At 40.8% G+C, this 22,497-nt stretch overlaps 1 protein-coding gene across 1 annotated transcript; it reads right to left on the bottom strand.

The window, feature by feature from the left end:
- Positions 1-18,784: 18,784 nt before the first annotated feature.
- On the bottom strand, positions 18,785-22,172 carry LOC103652107 (uncharacterized). The gene is made up of 5 exons (XM_020550827.2): positions 22,078-22,172; positions 21,060-21,132; positions 19,514-19,654; positions 19,126-19,440; positions 18,785-19,005 (listed from the first exon to the last, which is right to left on the bottom strand). The coding sequence occupies exons 1-5, from the start codon at positions 22,102-22,104 to the stop codon at positions 18,785-18,787; spliced, it is 777 nt and encodes a 258-aa protein (XP_020406416.1). The 5' UTR covers positions 22,105-22,172.
- Positions 22,173-22,497: the final 325 nt, after the last annotated feature.

Genomic DNA, 22,497 nt, shown 5'->3' with positions numbered 1-22,497 from the left:
TAATTCATTTCTAAATTTTGATATTGTTTATTAATACGATTGATATCGCTGTTCTTTTGTGAGATTGAAGTCATTATTATGCTTGTGATATACATGTATGCCTATGTTGTTTTCAACATGTTTTTCATGGTTGAGTTTTTTTTACAATAATATTGTTATATATGTTTGATTGAGGATGTTTCCAAGAGGAGTGTGAATTGCATGTTTTGGGTTACAAGGTAACCATCGATTTGGATTTAAGTTGTTGGGCGGTTGGTGGATAGCTCCAACTATCTTTGCAAGGAATGATTGTTTATGCCGAGAAACCAGTTCTGAAAGAAATAAATATTGGTACTTTTATATGGATTTTGGGGGAAAAGTCTTTACATAGCTAGCTAGAGTGGATTACATGTCTCCCTTCTATCTTGTGTTTTAGTAGCCACAAAGCCTAGATGTGGTTTAAAGTGGTTGCATGTTAGTCATGCTAATTGTAGAATAAATCTTTTATTTTCTTGATCCATTGATTATATATTAATACGTTGAGGATCTGATGGTTATCTCCCTGATGCATGCTTGTGGAGCCATTGTTGGACCACTTATCTATTGGTTTGAATGAAGTCATTGCCTAGCCTAGAGTTGGTTGGGTGTGGTTAGTCACCTATTTCTAAATGATGTGATTCTTACATCAGATTGAGAAGTTTGTCATGTGTGTGAAGGATTACAGGGTTATTATTGACCCTGTATGTCTGGTACTTTGAGTGCATCGTATGATGGAATGAAATGTAAGTTTCTGAACTACATTAGATGAAGACTTATATTATGTGTAGGTTAACCTTACTAGTTTGGATATTTTTTTAGTTGAGTTGTTGGATGAAGTATAGTGACATTAGTTAAGCAAAGTACTGTGTTGTTGCTGTGCTGTCAGTGCTCATTGTGGAGTTTTTGGCATTTGTTCGATGAACTGTGCCGCACAGAATGTTATTGGCTTCTTGTTGGCTTTATTGCTCCATTAGTTCTATAGACTTTCTCCCTTTTGTGGGGTGTAAAGAACGTTAGATTACATGATTATCTTTTTCATGACGTCAAGAACAAGGTTTAGGAAGATTAGGAGTTTTGTTTCAATGGAACTACTTGTTTCGTGGTGCTTTGATGTGAGGTGTTTGATCTTCTTATACATTCATCTTGTGTGGATGTTTGACAATTGAATTAAAATGAATTGTTGAAGTTGGTAAGGGTTGTTCATAGTACATATTACCTCTTCATAAAAAAGAGTGTTGTTTTAAGACATTGATCTTGATGTATAGCTGCATCCAAATTCAATGATGGCAAATCCTAGTGTTGATTGCACCTATGCCTTGGGAATTCGTTTTATATTGTTTTATGATTGTTGTCAAGGTGTGTCATTTTCTTTGGTAAATTAGTCCGACTTAGAGGTTATTTCTTGAAAACTCTTTTCATGATCTCGTCAAGGCTACTAGTATACTATATGAGTCTATTTAGGGTGTTTGACCGAGTTTTATCGTTGGTGAATGTCTTGATTTGTAGAAGTGGCTGAATTCGAGGACGAATTCTTTTAAGTGGGGTAGAATATAATACCCTAAAAACCAAACCATGTTTAAAATCCTAAGGGCTTGTTCGTTTTGTTCTCAATCCATGTGGATTGGGTGGGATTGGATGGGTTTCAATCCCAAATAAGTCAAAATCTTTCATATTTTTTTCCAATCTCATCCAATCCATACAGTATAGGAATAACCGAACAAGCCCTAATATGGTGTGTCCTACTGATGATCGGAGACCGTAGATGCATAGATATCGTCGAGACGATTTCGATCGACTACTAGTTTGCCTTGTTTGGAGTCTGAATGAGTTTTTTCAAGTGTCGGTCGATCTGAGCCATTGGATATTAGGATTGGGGGAGTTTTCTTCTATTTATACCTCCCTAACCCTAGCAGCCACGTCCTCCCACCCTAGCAGCCATTCCCTTTTGTGCCTTGCCCCAAGAGAAGAGAGGAAGAACAAGGGAGAGAAGAGAGGGAAGATTAGGGCACGCAGTCGCCTGTCGTCGTCATCGTTCCTCTTCAAGAATTGGTTGGATTTCCTTTCCTCTCTCCATTGTCCCCACTTGATGGATGTTTTACCTTGTTTTGGATGAGTTTTAGGCCCTGCAATTAGCCCTTTATGTTGGATTAGATGGGGGATTAGATTTTTGATCTCGAAATTAGTCTCTGCAGAATGACAGATTCAATAGTTTTTGTTCATGCCAGTTTTCCGTGGTCTTAGAGGCCTCAAAAAAATAAAAAAAGTCTATTTATGAGTTGTAGATAATTTAGATATCTTTCCGTGGCCGCAAAGAACACCTCAATCGGACATCAGGTTAGAGAGTAATTGCAGTTTGATTATAACAGTTTTCCAATCTCATAATTCTGTGTATAATCTGTTCTCATGAGATTTAGACAATTCTATCAACAGAATTGAACTTTTGGTTAATAAGAGAAGTTGTAGATAATTTCATAAGCTTTCCAGATTGATAAAGAGTGTACTCATATGAATTTTGAAACTCCAGTTATATTTGTTTTACTGTGGCTGTTCCTGTTTGCGTGGCAAAAACCGAGCAGGTCTGTTCACTAGTGAGTTTCATATAGTAAATTGCCGAATTGGCTCCTCCAACTATGGAGACTTTTGTAGAGGGATAAATTTTCTTACTGCCAGAAAATTTTCATAATTTTTGGTTGAGTAGTTTGGGAGATATTGAATTTTGAATTTAACTACGCTGCTGTCTGAAACAGATTCAGTCAGTTATCTTGTCGGGTGTTTTAGAACTTATAGATGGCAAAATTTAATTATCCATTAAATACCAAAGTTGTAGAGTATTTTGTGTAGATACTCCTAGAGTATTTGTTTGATATCACCACTGTTATAATTTTAAAGATACAAAATTAACAAACAGCGCTGCTGCTGTTTGACATGTGGTTCAGGGTGGGAGTCTTTTCACCAGGTCTTGGTTTCAAGCGTAGGAACGATTTGTTGATTGTTGGCAAATGTTTATGAAATATTTATACTAAGTTTTATGCCCCGCAACAGGTGGTTATGCTCTGAATCATGATTAGTACATTTTCTTCTTCGATGAAGGCAAGTGAATGTAGCGGTGGTTGCTACCGTTCTGACTTGTTGTTTCATCGCCTACACTCTAATATTCAGAATCATCAAATTCTTTCGTAATTGAACTCTATGGTGATGCTTTACTGGATTGTATTATATTGATGCTTAATCATATATTGATGATGATGATGATGATTCGAGTATGACCCACGAGATTAATTCACACTCCTGAAGGTGAATGAAGTATTATTTGAGGTTTGTATTGTAGCTGAAGGTAAACGAAGTATTGTTTGAGGTTTGTATTGTATTTGAAAGAAGTGAAGTATATTGATAAATGCAGCATGCCATATACATTGCATGATTCACTTGCATCTGAAGTTTTATCGTGACCTATGGTCCGACCGTACCGGTACAACTTAGCATCGTACGTTGCCCGAGGAGGGGTACGATGCGGCTTCATACCCTTAGAGGTATGAAGGCAGAGGACATATGCATTGCATTCATATGCATTCATTGAAGTGATATTTGCAGATGGTGTGGTTTTATACTCTAAGAGGGAAGTGTTATACAACCTATTGTGGTCGTTTGAGGAAATGAGATGGCATTGGTTATTTTGGGACTATTGAGTTCTATATCTACAAGTATTTATGATCTCAATTGTGATCCCTTTTAAAATGTTGATTAATTCAATTCTTTTGGTTTAAATATCTCGTCAAAATAATTTACTTGCTGAGATGTTTCATCTCACTCTTGCATTACTCAATGCAGGTACTTGATTCATGTTGGAAATGAGGGAAGTAGTAGCACGTCCACCTTCACTCTCATAATAACGCTGCCCAGGCACAACCATGATTTAATTAGAAACTTCTTGTCAAGGATGTTTGTTTTTAACTAGTCATGCACACTAGTTAATTCAGTTTATGTCGTTATGGTTATCTTCCCATTGCTAGCAGATTATTAATGCCTAGTATGTTTTCTTATCATGATATCTGTTTATACTCTGTTGCTTCCACGTTTATGCAAATTTCCAAAGGAGATGCTGTCGAAATTTTATATATGAATGTTAGTTGTGTAGTTTAGTAGCATTTCGGGGTGTTTGTGGATCCTGGGGTGTTACACTAACGTTTCCTTGCTAGTGTGAATTTTGAGTTGGCTCCCATACGTCATCCACAATCCTTGAGCAACTCCTAGCAAGAGAGATATTCTTTTGGACTTGAATTTAATTCTAACGCTAACCCCCGACCATAGTGTGTGTTTAAAGTTTATAAATTTCAGGTTTCGCCTATTCACCCCTCTCTAGGCGACTTTCAATTTGTATCAGAGCCAGTGCTTCATTAAGAGTCTAACTAACTCGAAGTGATGTCTGGAGATCATGCCAAGAGGGAGATCATGACCGGCGAAAAGGCCGCAAGCTTGGGGAGGACTCTCTCAAGGGAGTCCGGCAACAAACTCGAGGAGGAATCCTCTTCCTCCATCAAGTCGCATCGGAGAGGTGACAAGAAGAAAAAGATGAAGAAGGTGGTCTACTATGAGACCGACTCTTCGTCACCCTCCACATCAAGCTTCGAGTCGTCCACTACTTATAAGCGCCATGAGCGCAAGAAGTATAGTAAGATGCCCCTACGCTATTCTTGTATTTCAAAGCGCGCTCCATTACTTTCTGTACCCCTAGGCAAATCACCATATTTTGATGGTGAAGATTATTGCATGTGGAGTGATAAAATGAGGCACCATCTAACCTCACTCCACAAAAGTATTTGGCATATTGTTGAATTTGGAGTGTAGGTACCTCAAGTAGGGGACAAGGACTACGACTCGGATGAGGCCGCCCAAATTAGGCACTTTAACTCCCAAGCCACGTCTATACTCCTCGCCTCCTTGTGTCAAGAGGAGTATAACAAGGTGCAAGGATTAAAGAGCGCCAAAGAAATTTGGGACGTCCTCAAAACCGTGCACGAAGGGGACGAGGTGACCAAGATCACCAAGCGTGAAACGATTGAGGGAGAACTCGGTCGATTCGTCCTCGTCAAAGGAGAAGAGCCGCAAGCCATGTACAACCGGCTCAAGACAATGGTGAACCAAGTGCGCAACTTCGGGAGTACCAAATGGGATGACCATGAAATGGTCAAGGTTATTCTAAGATCCCTTGTTTTTCGTAATCCTACTCAAGTACAGTTAATACGTGGGGATCCTAGATACAAACTAATGTCTCCCGAGGAAGTTATTGGCAAGTTTGTGAGCTTTGAACTTATGATCAAAGACTCTAAACACATTGTCAACTTGGAGCAAGGTGCCACCTCCACACCCGAGGTGCAACCCATTGCATTCAAAGCGACGGAAGAAAAGAAGCAAGAATCTACACCAAGTAGGCTTCCAATCGACGCCTCCAAGCTCGACAACGAGGAGATGGCGCTCATCATCAAGAGCTTCCACCAAATCCTCAAACAAAGGAGGGGAAAGACTACAAGTCCCGCTCCAAGAGGGTGTGTTACCGTTGTGGTAAGACCGGTCATTTCATAGCTAAATGTCCAATTTCTAGTGAAAGTGATAGGGACGAAGACAAGAAGGGGAAGAAGAAGGAGAAGAAGAGATAATACAAGAAGAAGGGCAGCGATGCGCACATATGCCGGGAATGGGACTCCGACGAGAGCTCCATGGACTCCTCCGACGACGAGGACGCCGCCAACATCATAGTCAACAAAGGCCTCCTCTTCCCCAACGTCGGCCACAAAAATGCCTCATGGCTAAGGACGGCAAGAAGAAGAAGGTACACCCTAGAGCCACCCCCAAATATACAACATCTAGTGATGAGGGTAGCTCTAGTGATAATGAAGATGATTTACTTGCTCTTTTTGTCAACCTTAACATGGAACAAAAGAAAAAATTAAATGAATTAATAGCAACCAATAATGAGAAGGATGATCTCTTGGAAAGCCAAGAGGACTTCCTTGTTAAAGAGAACAAAAAATTTGTTAAATTGAAAAATGCTTATGCTCTAGAAGTAGAGAAAAATAAAAACCTGTCTAAGGAGCTTAGCACATGCCATGATTCAATTTCTTGTCTTAGAATTGAGAATGATAATTTAGTTTCTAAGATTGAAGAATTGAATGTTTGCAATGATTTGATTTCCTGTCTTAGAGATGAGAATGCTAGATTAAAATCTAAGATAGAAGAATTAAATGTTTGCAAAACCATCTACATCTACTATTGAGCATGTTTCCATTTGCACTAGATGTAGATACATTAATATTGAAGCTATTGATGATCAACTAGCCATGATTAAACAACAAAATGATCATGTAGCTAAATTAACTGCTAAAATTACCGAGCATGAGCTCGAAAATGAAAATTTTAAATTTGCTCGTAGTATGCTCTATAATGGGAGACGCCCTGGCATTAAGGATGGCATTGGTTTCCAACAGGGGAGCAATGTCAAGATTAATGCCCCTAAAAAATTGTCTAACTTTGTTAAGGGTAAGGCTCCCATAGTTCAGGATAGTGAGGGTAACATTCTATATCCTGCAAACTATCCCGAACATAAGATTAGGAAGATTCATGCTAGGAAACCTCATTCTGTTTCTCACCATGCATTTATGTAGAAAAATGAGGCCTCTAGCTCTAGGCATACCACTCATGTTAAAATGCCTAGAAAGAAAATTCATGTTGCATTAAATGAACATAATGTCTCATTTAAAACTTTTGATGCTTCATATGTTTTAACTAACAAATCAGGCAAAGTAGTTGCCAAATATGTTGGCGGCAAACACAAGAGTGCAAAGACTTGTGTTTGGGTACCCAAGGTGCTTGTTTCTACTGTAAAAGGACCCAAGACCGTTTGGGTACCTAAGAACAAGGCCTAAACTTGTTTTGTAGGTTTATGCATCCGGTGGCTCAAGTTGGATAATCGATAGCGGGTGCACAAACCACATGACAGGGGAGAAAAGGATGTTCTCCTCCTATGAGAAAAATGATGATCCCCAAAGAGCTATCACATTCGGGGATGGAAATCAAGGTTTGGTCAAAGGTTTGGGTAAAATAGCTATATCTCCTGACAATTCTGTTTCCAATGTTTTTCTTGTAGATTCTTTAGATTACAACTTGCTTTATGTTTCTCAATTATGCAAAATGGGCTACAAATGTCTTTTTACTGATATAAGTATTACTGTCTTTAGAAGAAGCGATGATTCAAAAACATTTAAGGGAGTGCTAGATGGTCAGCTATACTTAGTTGATTTTAATGATAACTAAGCTGAACTAGACACTTGCTTAATTGATAAGACTAACATGGGTTGGCTCTGGCATCGCCGACTTGCCCATGTTGGAATGAAGAATCTTCATAAGCTTCTAAAGGGAGAGCACATTTTAGGACTAACAAATGTTCATTTTGAGAAAGACAGTATTTGTAGCGCATGTCAAACAGGGAAGCAAGTTGGAGGCCATCATCCACATAAGAACATTATGATGACTGACAGGCCACTTGAATTACTCCACATGGACCTATTCAGCCTGATCGCTTACATAAGCATCGACGGGAGTAATACTGTCTAGTTATTGTGGATGATTATTCTCGCTTCACTTGGGTATTCTTTTTGCAAGAAAAATCTCAAACCCAAGAGACCCTAAAGAGATTCTTAAGACGGGCTCAAAATGAGTTCGGATTAAGAATCAAAAAGATAAGAAGCGACAATGGGACGGAATTCAAGAATTCCCAAATTGAAGGACTTCTTGAGGAGGAGGGCATCAAGCATGAGTTTTCTTCTCCCTACACACCTCAACAGAATGGTGTAGTGGAGAGGGAAAATATTACTCTATTAGACATGGCAAGGACCATGCTTGATGAATACAAGACTCCAGACCAGTTTTGGGCGGAAGCAATCAACAACGCTTGCTACTCCATCAACCGGCTCTACCTTCACCAAATCCTCAAGAAAACATCATATGAACTCCTCACTGGTAAAAAGCCTAATGTTTCATATTTTAGAGTCTTTGGGAGTAAATGCTTTATTCTTATTAAAAGAGGTAGAAGTTCTAAATTTTCTCCTAAGGCTGTAGAAGGCTTTTTACTTGGATATGACTCAAACACAAGGGCATATAGAGTCTTTAACGAATCCATTGGATTAGTTAAGGTTTCTTGTGACATTGTGTTTGATGAGACTAATGGTCCCAAGTGGAGCAAGTTGATCTTGATGAACTACATGATGAAGAGGCTCCGTGCGTTGCGCTAAGGAACATGTCCATTGGAGATGTGTGTCCCAAGGAATCCGAAGAGCCTCCATAAGCACAAGATCAACCATCATCTTCCATGCAAGCATCTCCACCAACTCAAGACGAGGATCATGCTCAAGATGATGAAAATGAAGATCAAGAGGATGAGCCACCTCAAGAGGAGAACATGGATCAAGGTGGAGATGAAGATGATGAAGATAAGGAAGATGATCAAGAAATTAGGGATCAAAGACCGCCACACCCAAGAGTCCACCAAGCAATTCAAAGAGATCACCCCGTCAACTCCATTCTTGGTGACATTCATAAGGGGGTAACCACTAGATCTCGAGTTGCTCATTTCTGTGAACATTACTCTTTTGTTTCCTCTATTGAGCCATATAGGGTGGAGGATGCATTAAGAGATCCGGATTGGGTGGTGGCTATGCAAGAGGAGCTCAACAACTTCACAAGGAATGAGGTATGGCATTTAGTTCCACGTCCTAATCAAAATGTTGTAGGTACCAAATGGGTATCCACAACAAGCAAAATGAGCATGGTGTGGTGACAAGGAACAAAGCCCGACTTGTGGCCAAAGGTTATTCACAAGTCGAAGGTTTGGACTTTGATGAAACTTATGCACCTGTAGCTAGGCTTGAGTCAATTCGTATATTACTTGCCCATGCTACTTACCATGGCTTTAAGCTCTATCAAATGGACGTGAAAAGTGCCTTCCTCAATGGACCTATCAACGAAGAGGTCTATGTTGAGCAACCTCCCGGCTTTGAAGATAGTGAGTATCCTAACCATGTGTATAAACTCTCAAAGGTGTTTTATGGGCTCAAGCAAGCCCCAAGAGCATGGTATGAATGCCTGCGAGACTTTCTTATCATTAATGGCTTCAAAGTCAGAAAAGATGATCCTACTCTCTTTACTAAAACTGTTGCAAAAGACTTGTTTATATGCCAAATTTATGTTGATGATATTATATTTGGGTCTACTAACAAGTCAACCTGTGAAGAGTTTAGTAGGATCATGATACAGAAATTCAAGATGTCTATGATGGGGGAGTTGAAGTATTTCCTTGGATTTCAAATCAAGTAACTCCAAGAGGGTACCTTCATTAGCCAAACCAAGTACATTCAAGATATACTTAAGAAGTTTGGAATAAAGAATGTTAAACCCATCAAGACAACCATGGGAACCAATGGGCATCTCATCCTCAACATGGGAGGTAAATCCGTAGATCAAAAGGTATACCGGTCGATGGTAGGATCTTTACTCTATTTATGTGCATCTCGATCGGATATTATGCTTTCTGTATGCATGTGTGCAAGGTTCTAGGCAAATCCTAAGGAAGTTCACCTTAGGGTCGTGAAAAGAATCATGCGATATTTAGTTTACACTCCTAAGTTTGGGCTTTAGTACCCTAGGGGATCTACATTTGATTTAATTGGATATTCTGATGCTGATTATGCAGGGTGTAAAATTGATAGAAAGAGCACATCAGGGACTTGTCAGTTTATGGGAAGATCCCTGGTGTCTTGGGCTTCAAAGAAACAAAACTCCGTAGCTCTTTCCACCGCCGAAGCCGAGTACATTACCGTAGGCCATTGTTGTGCGCAATTACTTTGGATGAGGCAAACCCTTAGGGACTATGGCTACAAGTTGAGAAAAGTCCCTCTTCTATGTGATAATGAGAGTGCAATCCGCATGGCGGATAATCCTGTTGAACACAGCCGCACTAAGCACATAGACATCCGGTATCACTTTTTGAGAGATCATCAACAAAAGGGGATATCGAAATTGCTTATGTTAGCACCCACAACCAATTAGCCGATATCTTTACCAAGCCACTAGATGAGAAAACTTTTAGCAAACTCAGGAATGAGCTAAATATACTTGATTCTCGCAACTTTGATTGAAACATTGCACACATTGCTAATTCATACACCTTTGATCATATCTCTTTCATTTGGTGCAAATGCATATTTCTTATTCTTCTTGTGCCAAGGCTAAGACTAATGTGCTTTCAAGTATTTCCCCATGATTAGTCTTAGACTGAAAGGGAAATGGAATATTCGGCAAAGACAACGCTTCCACTCAACTCTAATGGTATCATTTACCCTTTGCCGGTATTTCACAAACTCTCAAGGGTATGACTCTTCACTCATATTTACTTTACCATTCGGGAGAATTTGTTAGCCCCCAAAGGGGGAGAAAATAACAAAGGGCTTTCAAGTTCTCCGTTTTTGGCGCTTAATGCCAAAGGGGGAGAAAATATTAAGTCCAAAGCAAAAGGACCGCACCACCACCATTTCAAAATTTTCAAAAATAAGTATTTCAATTGATTTTTGATCAAAATGAATTTTCAATTGGTATGTGAAGAAAATTTCTCAATTGGTATCTTCAAAACTTCACATTAAGTATGATAGAATTTCAATTAATATATTTTCAATTGGTATCTAACTTTCAACTCATATGTGAGAGAAAATTTTTAATTGGTATCTATTTCAAAAAAACTCTTGAAAGCTAAGGGGAGAATTTCATTCAGGGGGAGCTTTTATCTAGTCAAAGGAAAAGCATTTGAAACAGGGGATTTCAAAATCCTAAAAATGCCTCTTGCAATCATATTCCTATACCTGTGACTATTTGCAAAAGCTTTTGAAAAGATTTCCATAACATTTGCAAAAACAAAATATGTGGTGCAAATGTGGTCCAAAATGTTAAATAAAAGAAAGGCAATCCATTCACTCTTATTCTTAGTGATACCTTCAATTGGTTTAACTCCATGTAATCTATGCACACTCATCATAAATGCATACTAGTTACATTTCTACACTTTATATTTGCTTTGGTTTGTGTTGGCATCAATCACCAAAAAAGGGGAGATTGAAAGGGAAATAGGGTTAACCATTTCCTATAATTAATTCTGGTGGTTGACGATCCACACAAACACATGGACTAACTACTTTGTCTAGAATTCATGTATTACAGGTGCATAAGGTTCAACACAAATCAAGAAAGAATTCAGTTAGGGGACACAATTTAATTGGAGCAAAGAACTTGATTGTGCTGAAAAATGGCGCGCGGTGCACCAGGCCGTACAACTCCAAACCAGCCACTCTCGAGAATTCCAGGGCACACTCCACTATAATTCACCGGACTGTCCGGTGTGCCACCGGACTGTCCGATGAACCAGCCGAGCAACGGCTCCCAGCGCGCCAATGGTCACCTGCAAGGATGAACAGTGCAAGTCAGAAGTCGGAGCGCAGAAGTCAGAGGGCACCGGACTGTCCAGTGCAGCAAGACGACAAAGGCTCCAATGGTCGACCAGCTCCGAACCCTAACGGTTGCGCTGATGTGGCGCACACCGGACAGTGCAGTGGCTGTCCGGTGCGCCCATCGCCAGCTGAATTCAGCCAATGGCTAGAAGTGGTTGGGAGGCTATAAATACCCCCCAACCACCTCATTCACTCCCATCCAAGCATTCTGAATTATTCATTCATTGCAAGAGCAAAAGCCCAACACTCCAAGACACAATCAAAGCAATCAATCCACTCAAAGCCCCAAAATCAACTCTAGTGCATTAGGGCTTGTGAGAGGATCATTTGTGTTCTTTTATTGCTCTTGCTGCTTGGCTTGGACTTTTTCTTTTCCCTTCTATTTCTCAAGTGACTAGTAATCGAAGCAAGAGACACCTAAGTGTGTGGTGCTCCTTGAGGGGTCTAAGTGACCCGAGAGATTAAGGAAAAAGCTCACTCGGTCTAAGTGACTGTTTGAGAGAGGGAAAGGGTTGAAATAGACCCAGTCTTTGTGACCTCCTCAACGGGGACTTGGTTCTTTGAAACCGAACCTCGGTAAAACAAATCATCGTGTTCACTCGCCTTAATCCTTGTTTGATTTGTTTTCCCCTCTCCAACGTTTCCTTGCTAGTGTGAATTTGAGTTGGCTCCCATACGTCATCCACAATCCTTGAGCAACTCCTAGCAAGAGAGATATTTTTTTGGACTTAAATTTAATTCTAACGCTAACCCCCGACCTTAGTGTGTGTTTAAAGTTTATAAATTTCAGGTTTTGCCTATTCACCCCCCTCTAGGCAACTTTCACCTTTCATCGTTGGCATTGAGATTGTTGATTGTCCTGACATGCCTGGGGTGAGGTCTTCCTCCGAAGCCCCTAGTCATTTTAGAATACCTGTATGCTTTCTCCCTTCTCTGGCGGAAATCATTATCAGCATGGATGTACTCATCCATCTTCCGAAGGAGTTTCTCCAGGGTCTATGGGTGCTTCCTTGCAAAATATTAGGATGTAGGTCCTGGCCGAAGCCCCTTGATCATGGCCTCAATAACAATTTCATTGGGCACTGTAGGTGCTTGAGCTATCAAACGTAGGAACCTTCGGACGTACGCCTGCAGGTACTCCTCATGGTCTTGCGTGCATTGAAACAGGGCCTGAGCAGTGGCTGGCTTTGTCTGAAAGCCCTGGAAGCTAGTGACTAGCATGTACTTCAACTTCTGCCACAACGTAATTGTCCCTGGCCGAAGAGAGGAATACCATGTCTGGGCCACGCTTCTGACTGCCATGACGAAGGACTTTGCCATGACAGCAGTGTTGCCCCCATACGAGGATATTGTTGCCTCGTAGCTCATCAGAAATTGCTTTGGATCTGAATGCCCATCATACATGGGTAACTAAGGTGGCTTGTAGGACGGTGGCCATGGGGTAGCCTGCAATTCTCTTGCCAGAGGAGAAGCATCATCGAAAGTAAAGTAACCATGATGAAAGTCGTCGTACCATTCATCTTTGTTGATTGGGCTTTCTTGACGAAGCTCACTGTGCTGAGGCCTTCGGTCCTTGTCATCTTGAGTGAGATTACACATCTCCTCAGCTGCTTCGTCAATATTCTTCTGAAGGTCAGCCAACCGAAGCATTTTTTCCTTTTTCCTCTGTACTTGCTGGTGGATTGCTTCTAAATCCCTGATCTCCTGGTCAAGCTGCTCCTCATGAAGCATTGGGTAGGTGGCCTTTCTCTTTTGGCTCCTAGCCTCTCACAGGGAGAGTGCGTCCTGATTTGTGTCCAGTGGCTGCAGGGCAGCCCTAGGCACCGTAGCCTTCTTCGGTGGCATGACAAAGGTGAATGCTTGCCGAAGGTTGTGGAAGTGAGTTCACTGGAGGTGGGCGCCAATGTTGGTCACTTGTTCTCAAATGTTGTGAATCAAGAACAAGGCAACACAATTGTTGATTATTACAAACCTTCGTCCTCCGAAGTATTATCTCCTCATGGGTATAATACTCATCAGACGGAGGTCAGGAAGGACATATCTTTATCATCTATTATATGAATAAGAATGCAAAAGAATGTAGACAATGATTGTATATCATTGATTTTTTTATGTTTACATCTCACAAAACATGTATGAATATTAACAGGTTTCACATTACATTGATACCTTCGGCCTGCTCGAAGGTGAAGATGCACGAGAGTAATTACAATCCAGCCTGAACAGTACGGTGCTCCTGTTCATGTATTTATAGGCACAGGACATAGCCTGAGTAAAAGTACATTTATGTCCTTGTCATTCATATATAATTATAATACGAAACATTAAGGACTAAATAGTCTTTATCCTTTTTTGGTCACTGTTGTATTTGGTCTTCGTCATCAACCCGAGCCGAAGTCCCTTGACTATAGCTTCGTCGCCCATTTTTGTTACCTTCGGGTTATACCTCTACTCTTGTTACAGAAGATCTCTATTCCAAAGCTGAGGCCTCCTGCAATAATCTATGTCATGTTGAAGACATATAGTTAGTTACATTTTTTAGGACCTTCGGAGGAGGAAGGCCCCCAACACCAACGTTATACAGAATTACAATCATGCCCCAAGGTTTTACACAAATTGTTTACAAATGCCATTAGGGAAATAGTGTATTTTCTCCATCCTCTTCTGTTGTTGCCAAAGTTATCGACTTTGTCTGACATTTCTGCCACTTGCGTGCACACGCAAAGCTTCTTTGTATGCTGCCTTGGCCAATGGTCAGCTTTATCCGCTAGTAGAAATGTATCTTCGTCTTTACTTGATCCATTTCAAAGGTGGTTTTTACTGAAGCACCTATAACACTTTTAGAAATGTATCTAGAAACAATGGTTAATTAGTGTTTTGAGGACCTTCGAAGGACGAAGGCTCCCATCAACTGGTGTCAACCTAATTTCATTGACCCACCACCAATTGTACAAGACTCATGATAGTGCAGGATTTAGGGAGGCATCTAAACTTAAACAGTTATGAGGGATCATCCTACTTATATCATCGCACGTAAGAACAATATATGCAACATGAACAAATAGAACACTGAGAATGGCATTCACACCACAATTGTGATTCAGTATGGCTTGATGTCACATGGTGATCTCCATCTCCAATAATTTGTTCATCATGTTGATCTCCATCTCCATGATGTAGGTATGCCATCCTTCAAGTGATGAGTCCTTTTAGAACTATCTAATGTAAGCTAGTAAATAAATTACATATATGATTTGGATCATCACACGTTGATACGAAGGTCATTACTCATATGGCTCCAGCCGTATTGCCCTAGTCACGACAAGCAGGTCATGAATGATTCATATACAAGAATCATATACACATAATAGCCATACTGATGACAACAGGTATCCTGTAAAAGAAAGTTAGGTGTTCCGATATCTAAATTTAAACCTTCCAAAACTCAATTTTGCAAGCCGAATTTTGAAAATTAAATCTTGTCGAATGTGGCAAAGCGGCAAAAAATCACATGTAACTTCTTTTGTATATTGATTTTTGTATAGAATCCGTCTCAATCCAAGTTTCGTATGAAAAGTTATGACTGTTTTACGGTAAGACGGCATAACACCGATAAACCCGGTTTGGTAGTAGATCCAATCTACTATAGCACATCAGGTGTGATAGGCGTATGAAACTGAGTTTTGATCTCACAAATTAAATTGATCTAATCTCATTGCAACTGGTATTACATGCATCACTTAACTTTGATGGTAGAATACCGACTGGTAGGAGTAGTTCGTTGCATGACCATTGCAGCAAGAATAACGAAACTCGTTCATAGATCATCTAGAAACCTCGCATATCAACATATGCACACGTCCTAGACCTAAAACACAACAACCACGACAGTGATACAATTGTACGATTATGGGGAGGCTACACTAGTGTGAATCAGAATTTTTGACCCCATAAAACCAAGATCTACTGTTGTTATAGGTCACGAGATTATCACTATACGCGCAGGGTAGAAGAAGATGTCTCGATGTACACAAACATGTCAAAAAGTGTCGTGCAGTCGATGGTGTCCTTGATGTCATCGCACAGTTTGTCCTAGTGCTCTAGATGTAGCACCTTCGAGGTATCCACATGTACTGGGAGGAAGCATCACGTATAGAACTAATAGGTTCGCGATAATGGCTTGGCGAGAGCGAGAGAGACGTGTCTGCTGGTTTACTGGTGAGCGAATTAGGTTAACCCTAACCACAGGCCCACCACTTATTATATTGGTGTTCTGGTGGGCTTCTGACTTTGAGGCCCATCAGCAACTCTAAACCCAGTCTAATTCGGATCCTATCTGTGTTAGGCTTCTTTCCCCTTAGGTGTGTGACTCTATAGGTTCACATACATTTAGACATGCCCGAGTATTCTTACTTGTCCCAATAATTGACAGTGTCCTCTAGCAAGACATGTTAACTCCTATGTGAAAGTAAAGATCATATAAGACAAACCATCACAACTTTACATACATGTTGTTCGATTTTGTCCCATGATATTTGGTCTCGCTCTAAGCTGACCTTTTTTCTTGATACTATGATTTGGAATAATTTCAAAAGCTAACACTTAACCTAGCACGGACATGCGTTTCATGTTCCAATCACTCGAGGGCCCAAAGATATCTCTCTTGAAGAGAGGGACAAATTTTGGGACTTGGGAAATAAATAGAAATATAACTATGTAGTGACTTGGGATTATGGAACCTTTGAAGATCATTTTGATTTTCTTTTAGTTGTGCATATTCAATTAATGGAATTATATTAGTCAAATAACAAATAAATAAAAATAGAAATATGCATATCATGCTGGAGTTTGTGTTGTGCATACTAATGTGAATAGAGAACTCCAAACTCAGATTTGAGAATTTGAAACAGGAATTTGAAACAAGAAACTAAAATAGAAAACAAATCAGAAATAAAAAAAGAGAGAAAAGTCCTCATGTAAATAAAATCATTTTGTTGGAATAAATATTCCATAGTGTTCACCAATATTTAGGATGTTAACTTTGAAATATCTTCCTTAGAATGGAATCTTTTTTGTGAAAATGAATTTCATGTCGAAAAGCATTTGCCCGATTAAACACATAGACAAGCTAAAATAAAATGAAACCTGCATTCCATGCTAGAGTTTTGCTTGAGCATTTTGAATACATATACTCTAATGTAGGTTTGAATTTGGGATTATATGTGAAAAAATAAATTTATAAATTCAACAAAGAAAAAGCAAATAAAAAAAAGAGAAAGCCATACCTGGGCCGCTCACCCTCCACCCGGCCAAGGAACACCCCCTGCTTTCCCACCCCGCGAGTACGCGACAGCCCAGCTCCTCTCCCTCCTTGATTTTCTCTATACTCCATGCCAGGTGGGCCCTATATGTCATCTCTATCTCCCTCGCGTGGCGCGGCTCTGGTTGGGCACTGCAACGGACTGCGCTAGAACCGACAACTTCTGTTTTTCCCCAAAATCCGACTCGGTTCTGTTGCACAAATCCAGGGATGAATTCGATCCTCCCCTTTCCCATCTCAGCCTCGTTCTTTTCCCTCTCCCTGTATAAAACCGGGTACCACATCCCCTGGTTCTAGCAAATCGCCGGCGCAAGTTGAAGACAGAGAAAGGGGGGAGTTCTTCGTTGGCCGACTAGTTGGGGCCTGTTCGGGAGCCATTGGCAATTTTGCCATTATCATTTGTGGGCTTCGCCAGTATGCCATCGGACCCACAAATCATAGACACAGACGGTCCCACTAGTCATAGACACGGGATGGCATAATAACAGACAGCCAAAATTGAGAGTGGCAAAATAGCAAATTTCTCGCCTGTTCGGCAGCTCAAGAATGAATCCAGGCTAGGAACAGTTACAAGCCAGGATTCAGTGGATCCGGCCCTTTCACTTGTTCCGGACATGTAATTAATCCGTCTGGAATGAATCAAGGGAAGCAATTTTTATCTGGTTGGTAGCAAAGGATTGAATCATGTCACTTCAGTTGAAAGAAATCAAATTTTCAGCCACACACTGACAGCGGTAGTAGGCGATGTCGGACCACAACAAAAAAATTGTGATAAATTTTTTTTATCCAACTCTGGTACGATGAGAGTAACGTTCAGATACCTTGCGATGGTTACCATGTCACAAATCTGTCTCAACAACAACAAAAATAGGTGGAACCTGGAGGCCTGAATTTTCAGTATTCAGACAACGGTTGGAATTCAGAAAGGGAGAAAAAGAATCTGATAGATACACGCTCGGATTGATACACATTATTATAAAGCTTAACGATGGCAGAAATTCAGAGATGTAACTTGTGACAGTTGTATTTAGATTTCGATACACAGTGCTTACTGCTGCTCGCATCTGGTTAAGCCCGCCGTTGCATGAGACCATCAGATAGCCATTGTTCCTGTAGATTCCTGCACGTAGTATTGGTAAAAATCAAACGATCATCCATGCTCTTACTGGTGCCTTGACATAATGCGTAGGTACATGAAGTCATGAAAAATACATGGAGCGGTCAAATGGAATTAATCTGCAGAGCTAGGCCGGCAAATAAATTGGACTAGAAATAACCTACATCGAATACGTACACTGCAGCAGAAATGGGAAAGAATAGACAATTCAAAGTTCACTGAGGGGGGAGGTTGGGGGGAGAAGATGATCTCTTCGCGGTAAGAAGGGAGAAACGACTCATACCGAAAGTTCTCAAAGGGGAAGCATCACCGATTGATCACCCAAACCTGTCCAAACAAATGGAACAATTAGATTGGAATATAAAGGCCCAAGTGAATATGGTTGAGTGGAAGGTAAAGACACAAATATCATACCTACTAAGCCATCTCGTTTCTTAGCCAAATCAAAGCTGATTCTTGATTCGCTTCACATGCACATATGAAAGTCTCTCTATTCTCTTTGCTCTTGGTGAAGACTGAATATGCTTTTGCCTTCTCCATTTTGGTCACTTCTTCCATTGTGTTCAGAACTGATATGCACCTTTTGATGGAGAAATCTTCACTTTGAGCTGCCTCCTTTTCTCTTGTCTCCTTTTCTCTTGCTTCCTTTTCTCTTACAGCTTCATCTTCTACTTGGTTGCTCCTCATTTCTAAGTATTTGTTCATCATATTTTCTATGTTGTCAGTCTTTCTAGGCTTCTTTGGTTCCTTTTCTTGCTTGTTTCTTGATGCAACAGGTCTTCGCTATCCACTTTCTTCATCTCGTGACAGAGTATTAGCCCTTCCTTGAAGCATATCTTCATTCCTTTCAGCGAGTGCATCATCAACTTCATCATCTACATCATGAACAACATTCAGATCAAAGCCTTGTGCTCCATCTTCTGCATCCTGAAGTTGCACATTCAGTTCTTCCTCTTGCGGTGCCTCAAGAGAAGTGCAATTCCAAGTCCCTTCAGCCAAGTGTCCTACACAATGACAAAGAAATATATATTATATATTTCAGTATATTATATATTTAATACGAGATTATCATTATAAGGTTATCCTACATAACTAATTTAATAATTGAATTTCAATAAAACAACTTACCACCATGAGATTCTCCCACAAAGCTGGTGGTCCTTCAACCATATTCCTTTTCTCATTCCAGGTGGACCCACTCTGTTGCTTTGCTGCTTTGAGCATCTTGTAGTCTCTCTTCAGCTGACCTTCTTTATCCTGAATTTGAGACTTTGTAAAGGAGACATACTTGTTCCTCACATGAAACTCCTTGACCATTCTATTCCACCCTTCGGAGTTCCAACCATTGTCACCTCTATATCCACTTTCTTTAAATTCATGGAGAATGTCAACAAGAGACCTCTCAAGACCTGGATTCCAATCCGCTCTTTGTTTCACTACTACATAAACAATGGTCACGCATCAGTAATACAAAACTTACAAGAAAGCATGAAGAAACATTGAACACAATACCTCTTGGAGAACTTCCACTCTTTTTTGCCCCACTGCATTTAGGAGAAGTCTTCTTTTTAGTAGCACTTGTTGTAGGAATGAACCTACGCAACTTTGGGGAACCACCTATGTTGAACCTTGGGGAGCCTTTTCCAACCATAGCTTTTTAAAGAAAAAACTTATTACATTTTACAATACTACTAATTTAAATTATTACAACTTATTCAACCACGAAAATACTAATTTAGATGTTGTTGGTATTGAGCCCACGTTTCTTGGGCGATGGTATCTCTTAAAGCATTGCCTTGTGTAGTGCCTGGGTCACTCATTTGATCACCACTTGGTAGAGCAACAAAGTTTGATGGATCAATATTATCCGGCTGATGATCTAACCAATCTTCATCACCATGAAGTGATCGGATTAGATTGTGGAAGCTGGCAGCAGCTATAGGTATCTTTACTTGGTTTTCCAGTGTGTGGAACGTGGCAACTTTGAGAATGGGGAAGCGCTTTTTAAGCACCCCCAAAGCCCTTTCCACATGGTTCCTCAGAAGTGCGTGGCGATGGTTGAAGAGCTCCTTCGGGTTCTGTGGTCTTCAAGGTCCAGCCCCAAATTCCTTCAAGTGGTACCGAGCTCCTCGGTATGGAGCAAGAAAAGATGGAGTATTTGCATACCCTCCATCAACTAGATAGAATTTTCCTGGAGGTACCTAGAAACCCTTGCTCATAGCTGATCTTAGCACTCTAGAATATGTGGCCGATCCCTCCCATCCACTAGAAACAAAAGTGATATTGAGATCGAAATCACATGCCACCATCACATTTATGCTTAGTGTTCCTTTCCGATTTCGAAAAGGAGAATGTTTATCGGGAGATATGGAAATAGGAATGTGAGTTCCATCAATGGCACCAAGACAATTCTTGAAGAATGGATAGAATCTAGGATTATCTTGGATTTTTTGATGCACTTGATTAGGATCAGGAGGCTGAATGAAGCGACGAGATAGGACAGGAATGACCTTATCGAAGAAGTGGTTGATGTGATGATGGAAGGTGTCATTACTGTGCCTAAAATACACTTGGAGATCCTGATATGAGGCGTTGCGACTTAGCATGTATAAGAAGAACCCCAACTTCTCCTCGACCGTGATCCTTGTATCAACAATGATCCTTCTCCTTCTAAGATAAGTTGCAAGCTCTCTGAAGATGTGTGGTTCCATCCGAAATGTAACTTGACAGTTCTTGACATGTCCCTCGAGCAGTCGACGAACCTTAACCTCGCCTGTCTCATCTGAGGTATGACGTTTCTTCTTTTGTCCCCCACCTCTAGTAGAACCCATCAGATATAAGGCGGGGAAAATAAATATCATCATGTCATCATCTTCTTCTTCCCTCCTCTTTCTAATACGATCCCGCAATGAGATACTCATTGTAGAACTAAAGAATATTTTTTTGTCAGGTAGAAGTTAAATAATAAAATAGACTTAAAGCAAATCATGTATCATTTCAAAAGTACAAGTAATAAGGACTAAAGTAAACCATATATATGTACAAAGAATCAGCATACCTTTTGGAGTTGGTACCGGATCCCAAGAGGGAGGAGGTTCACCTTCCCCAACTATAATTGGTGTTGTAGGGATCTACATGTAACAACTTAAATAAGTAGCTGGCATACATGATTATAAAGTATACACTAAATTCTTGAAGAAAACACATGAATCTAGGCACATAAATAAAAGGCAATTCAGTTGTAGAGCGATAGTAGTAAGTAGTAACACGTTGGGAAGGATATACTGATAAAATTCGATAGGAAAAATTGTGTACACGAACGAAATCAAATAATACCATGATTATTATTACACACCGAAAGCTCAAGCTGTTGATGAATATATTTCTGGATCCGTCACTAGCATCGATTCCATTAGCACTAGCGTGCAGGACCACACGTAGTCTAGGTTAGCTTTCACCAGGTGTCTCCAGCGAAACAGAGCAAGCTTTGTAGCTGGAATTGCATTCGATCAGATACACAGAAACCCATGTTCTTTTTTTCTCCCTTTGTAACCTGAGACTTGCTCAGCGGCTGTTTAATACCATGGAATTCAGGATGTAATATCTGATATGTATTCATTTGAGGCAAGCAGTTATTCAGACTTCCAACGGACATTCAACAGGGCAAAATGAAAATGCCAAGCGAGTACTTAGACGACCAAGCTTATCAGAAGCCTATGGACGCGAGACAACTGCTACGAAGCAAACATTGAAACATACGAACGCGGCCGCTACCGCTCCCAAACATTGAAACATACGAACGCGCGCGCGTCCATAGGCCACAACCAGCCGCGAGATACAACATACAACGCGCGCGCACGAAATCCACACCACACCAATCCAAGAACAGATCCACGTCACTGCTCCCCCTTCCTTTCTTTCCTTGGTTGCTGACCTCCGCATCGAGGGAAAAAAGGACTACTGCCAAGGCAGGCAGCGCAGCGGGATGGAAGAGCATCAAACGCCAGATCGAGGGCGAGAGTTTGGGGCAGAGAGAGCAGAGGATAGGAGAGGGAAGGAAGAGAGAAGATCCTCACCGGGGAGAAGGCAGCGGGGAGGGTCATCGTCGGGGCTGTGCGCCGTCGCCGTGCCGGTCGCGTCAAAGCCGCCGTCGCGCCGGTCGCGTGGAGCCGCCGCCGCGTCGGTCGCGTGGAGCCAGGCTTCGATCCGGACGTTACCACACAAGGGTTGGTTCCGGGCCGTAAGGTGAAGGAAAATTTTAATCCGGGCCAGTTTCCATTCCAATTCGGACCGAAACGAACAATAGAAATAAGTTCTATCAAATTCCAAACCAGGCCCATTTGTTCCACCCGGAACAAGGCCTGTAATGGGCTGATACTCTAGAAACGAACGAGGCCTTAAGCGCCCAAGTCACTGGTATGACGCTTCTGTCCTGGTTCGGTTTACTAACATCATGTAGAGCTAGTTGAATTTGTGTGTGAGTTCCCTGCGGAGCG

The sequence above is a fragment of the Zea mays genome, chromosome 3 (assembly GCF_902167145.1).
Source record: "Zea mays cultivar B73 chromosome 3, Zm-B73-REFERENCE-NAM-5.0, whole genome shotgun sequence".
NCBI classification, from domain to species: domain Eukaryota; kingdom Viridiplantae; phylum Streptophyta; class Magnoliopsida; order Poales; family Poaceae; genus Zea; species Zea mays.
This window is presented reverse-complemented; position numbering and strand designations above follow the sequence as displayed.

Bases quoted from the DNA above. Each gene is read 5' to 3' on its own strand.
- LOC103652107 (XM_020550827.2), bottom strand. From the start codon at position 22,104: ATGACCCTCCCCGCTGCCTTCTCCCCG. The intron at 19,655-21,059 runs GTATGCTGATTC...TTCTTTAAAAAG, and splicing joins TCCGGTACCAACTCCAAAAG to CTATGGTTGGAAAAGGCTCC. The intron at 19,006-19,125 runs GTTGTTTTATTG...GTCATTGTGTAG, and splicing joins GGAGAATCTCATGGTGGTAA to GACACTTGGCTGAAGGGACT.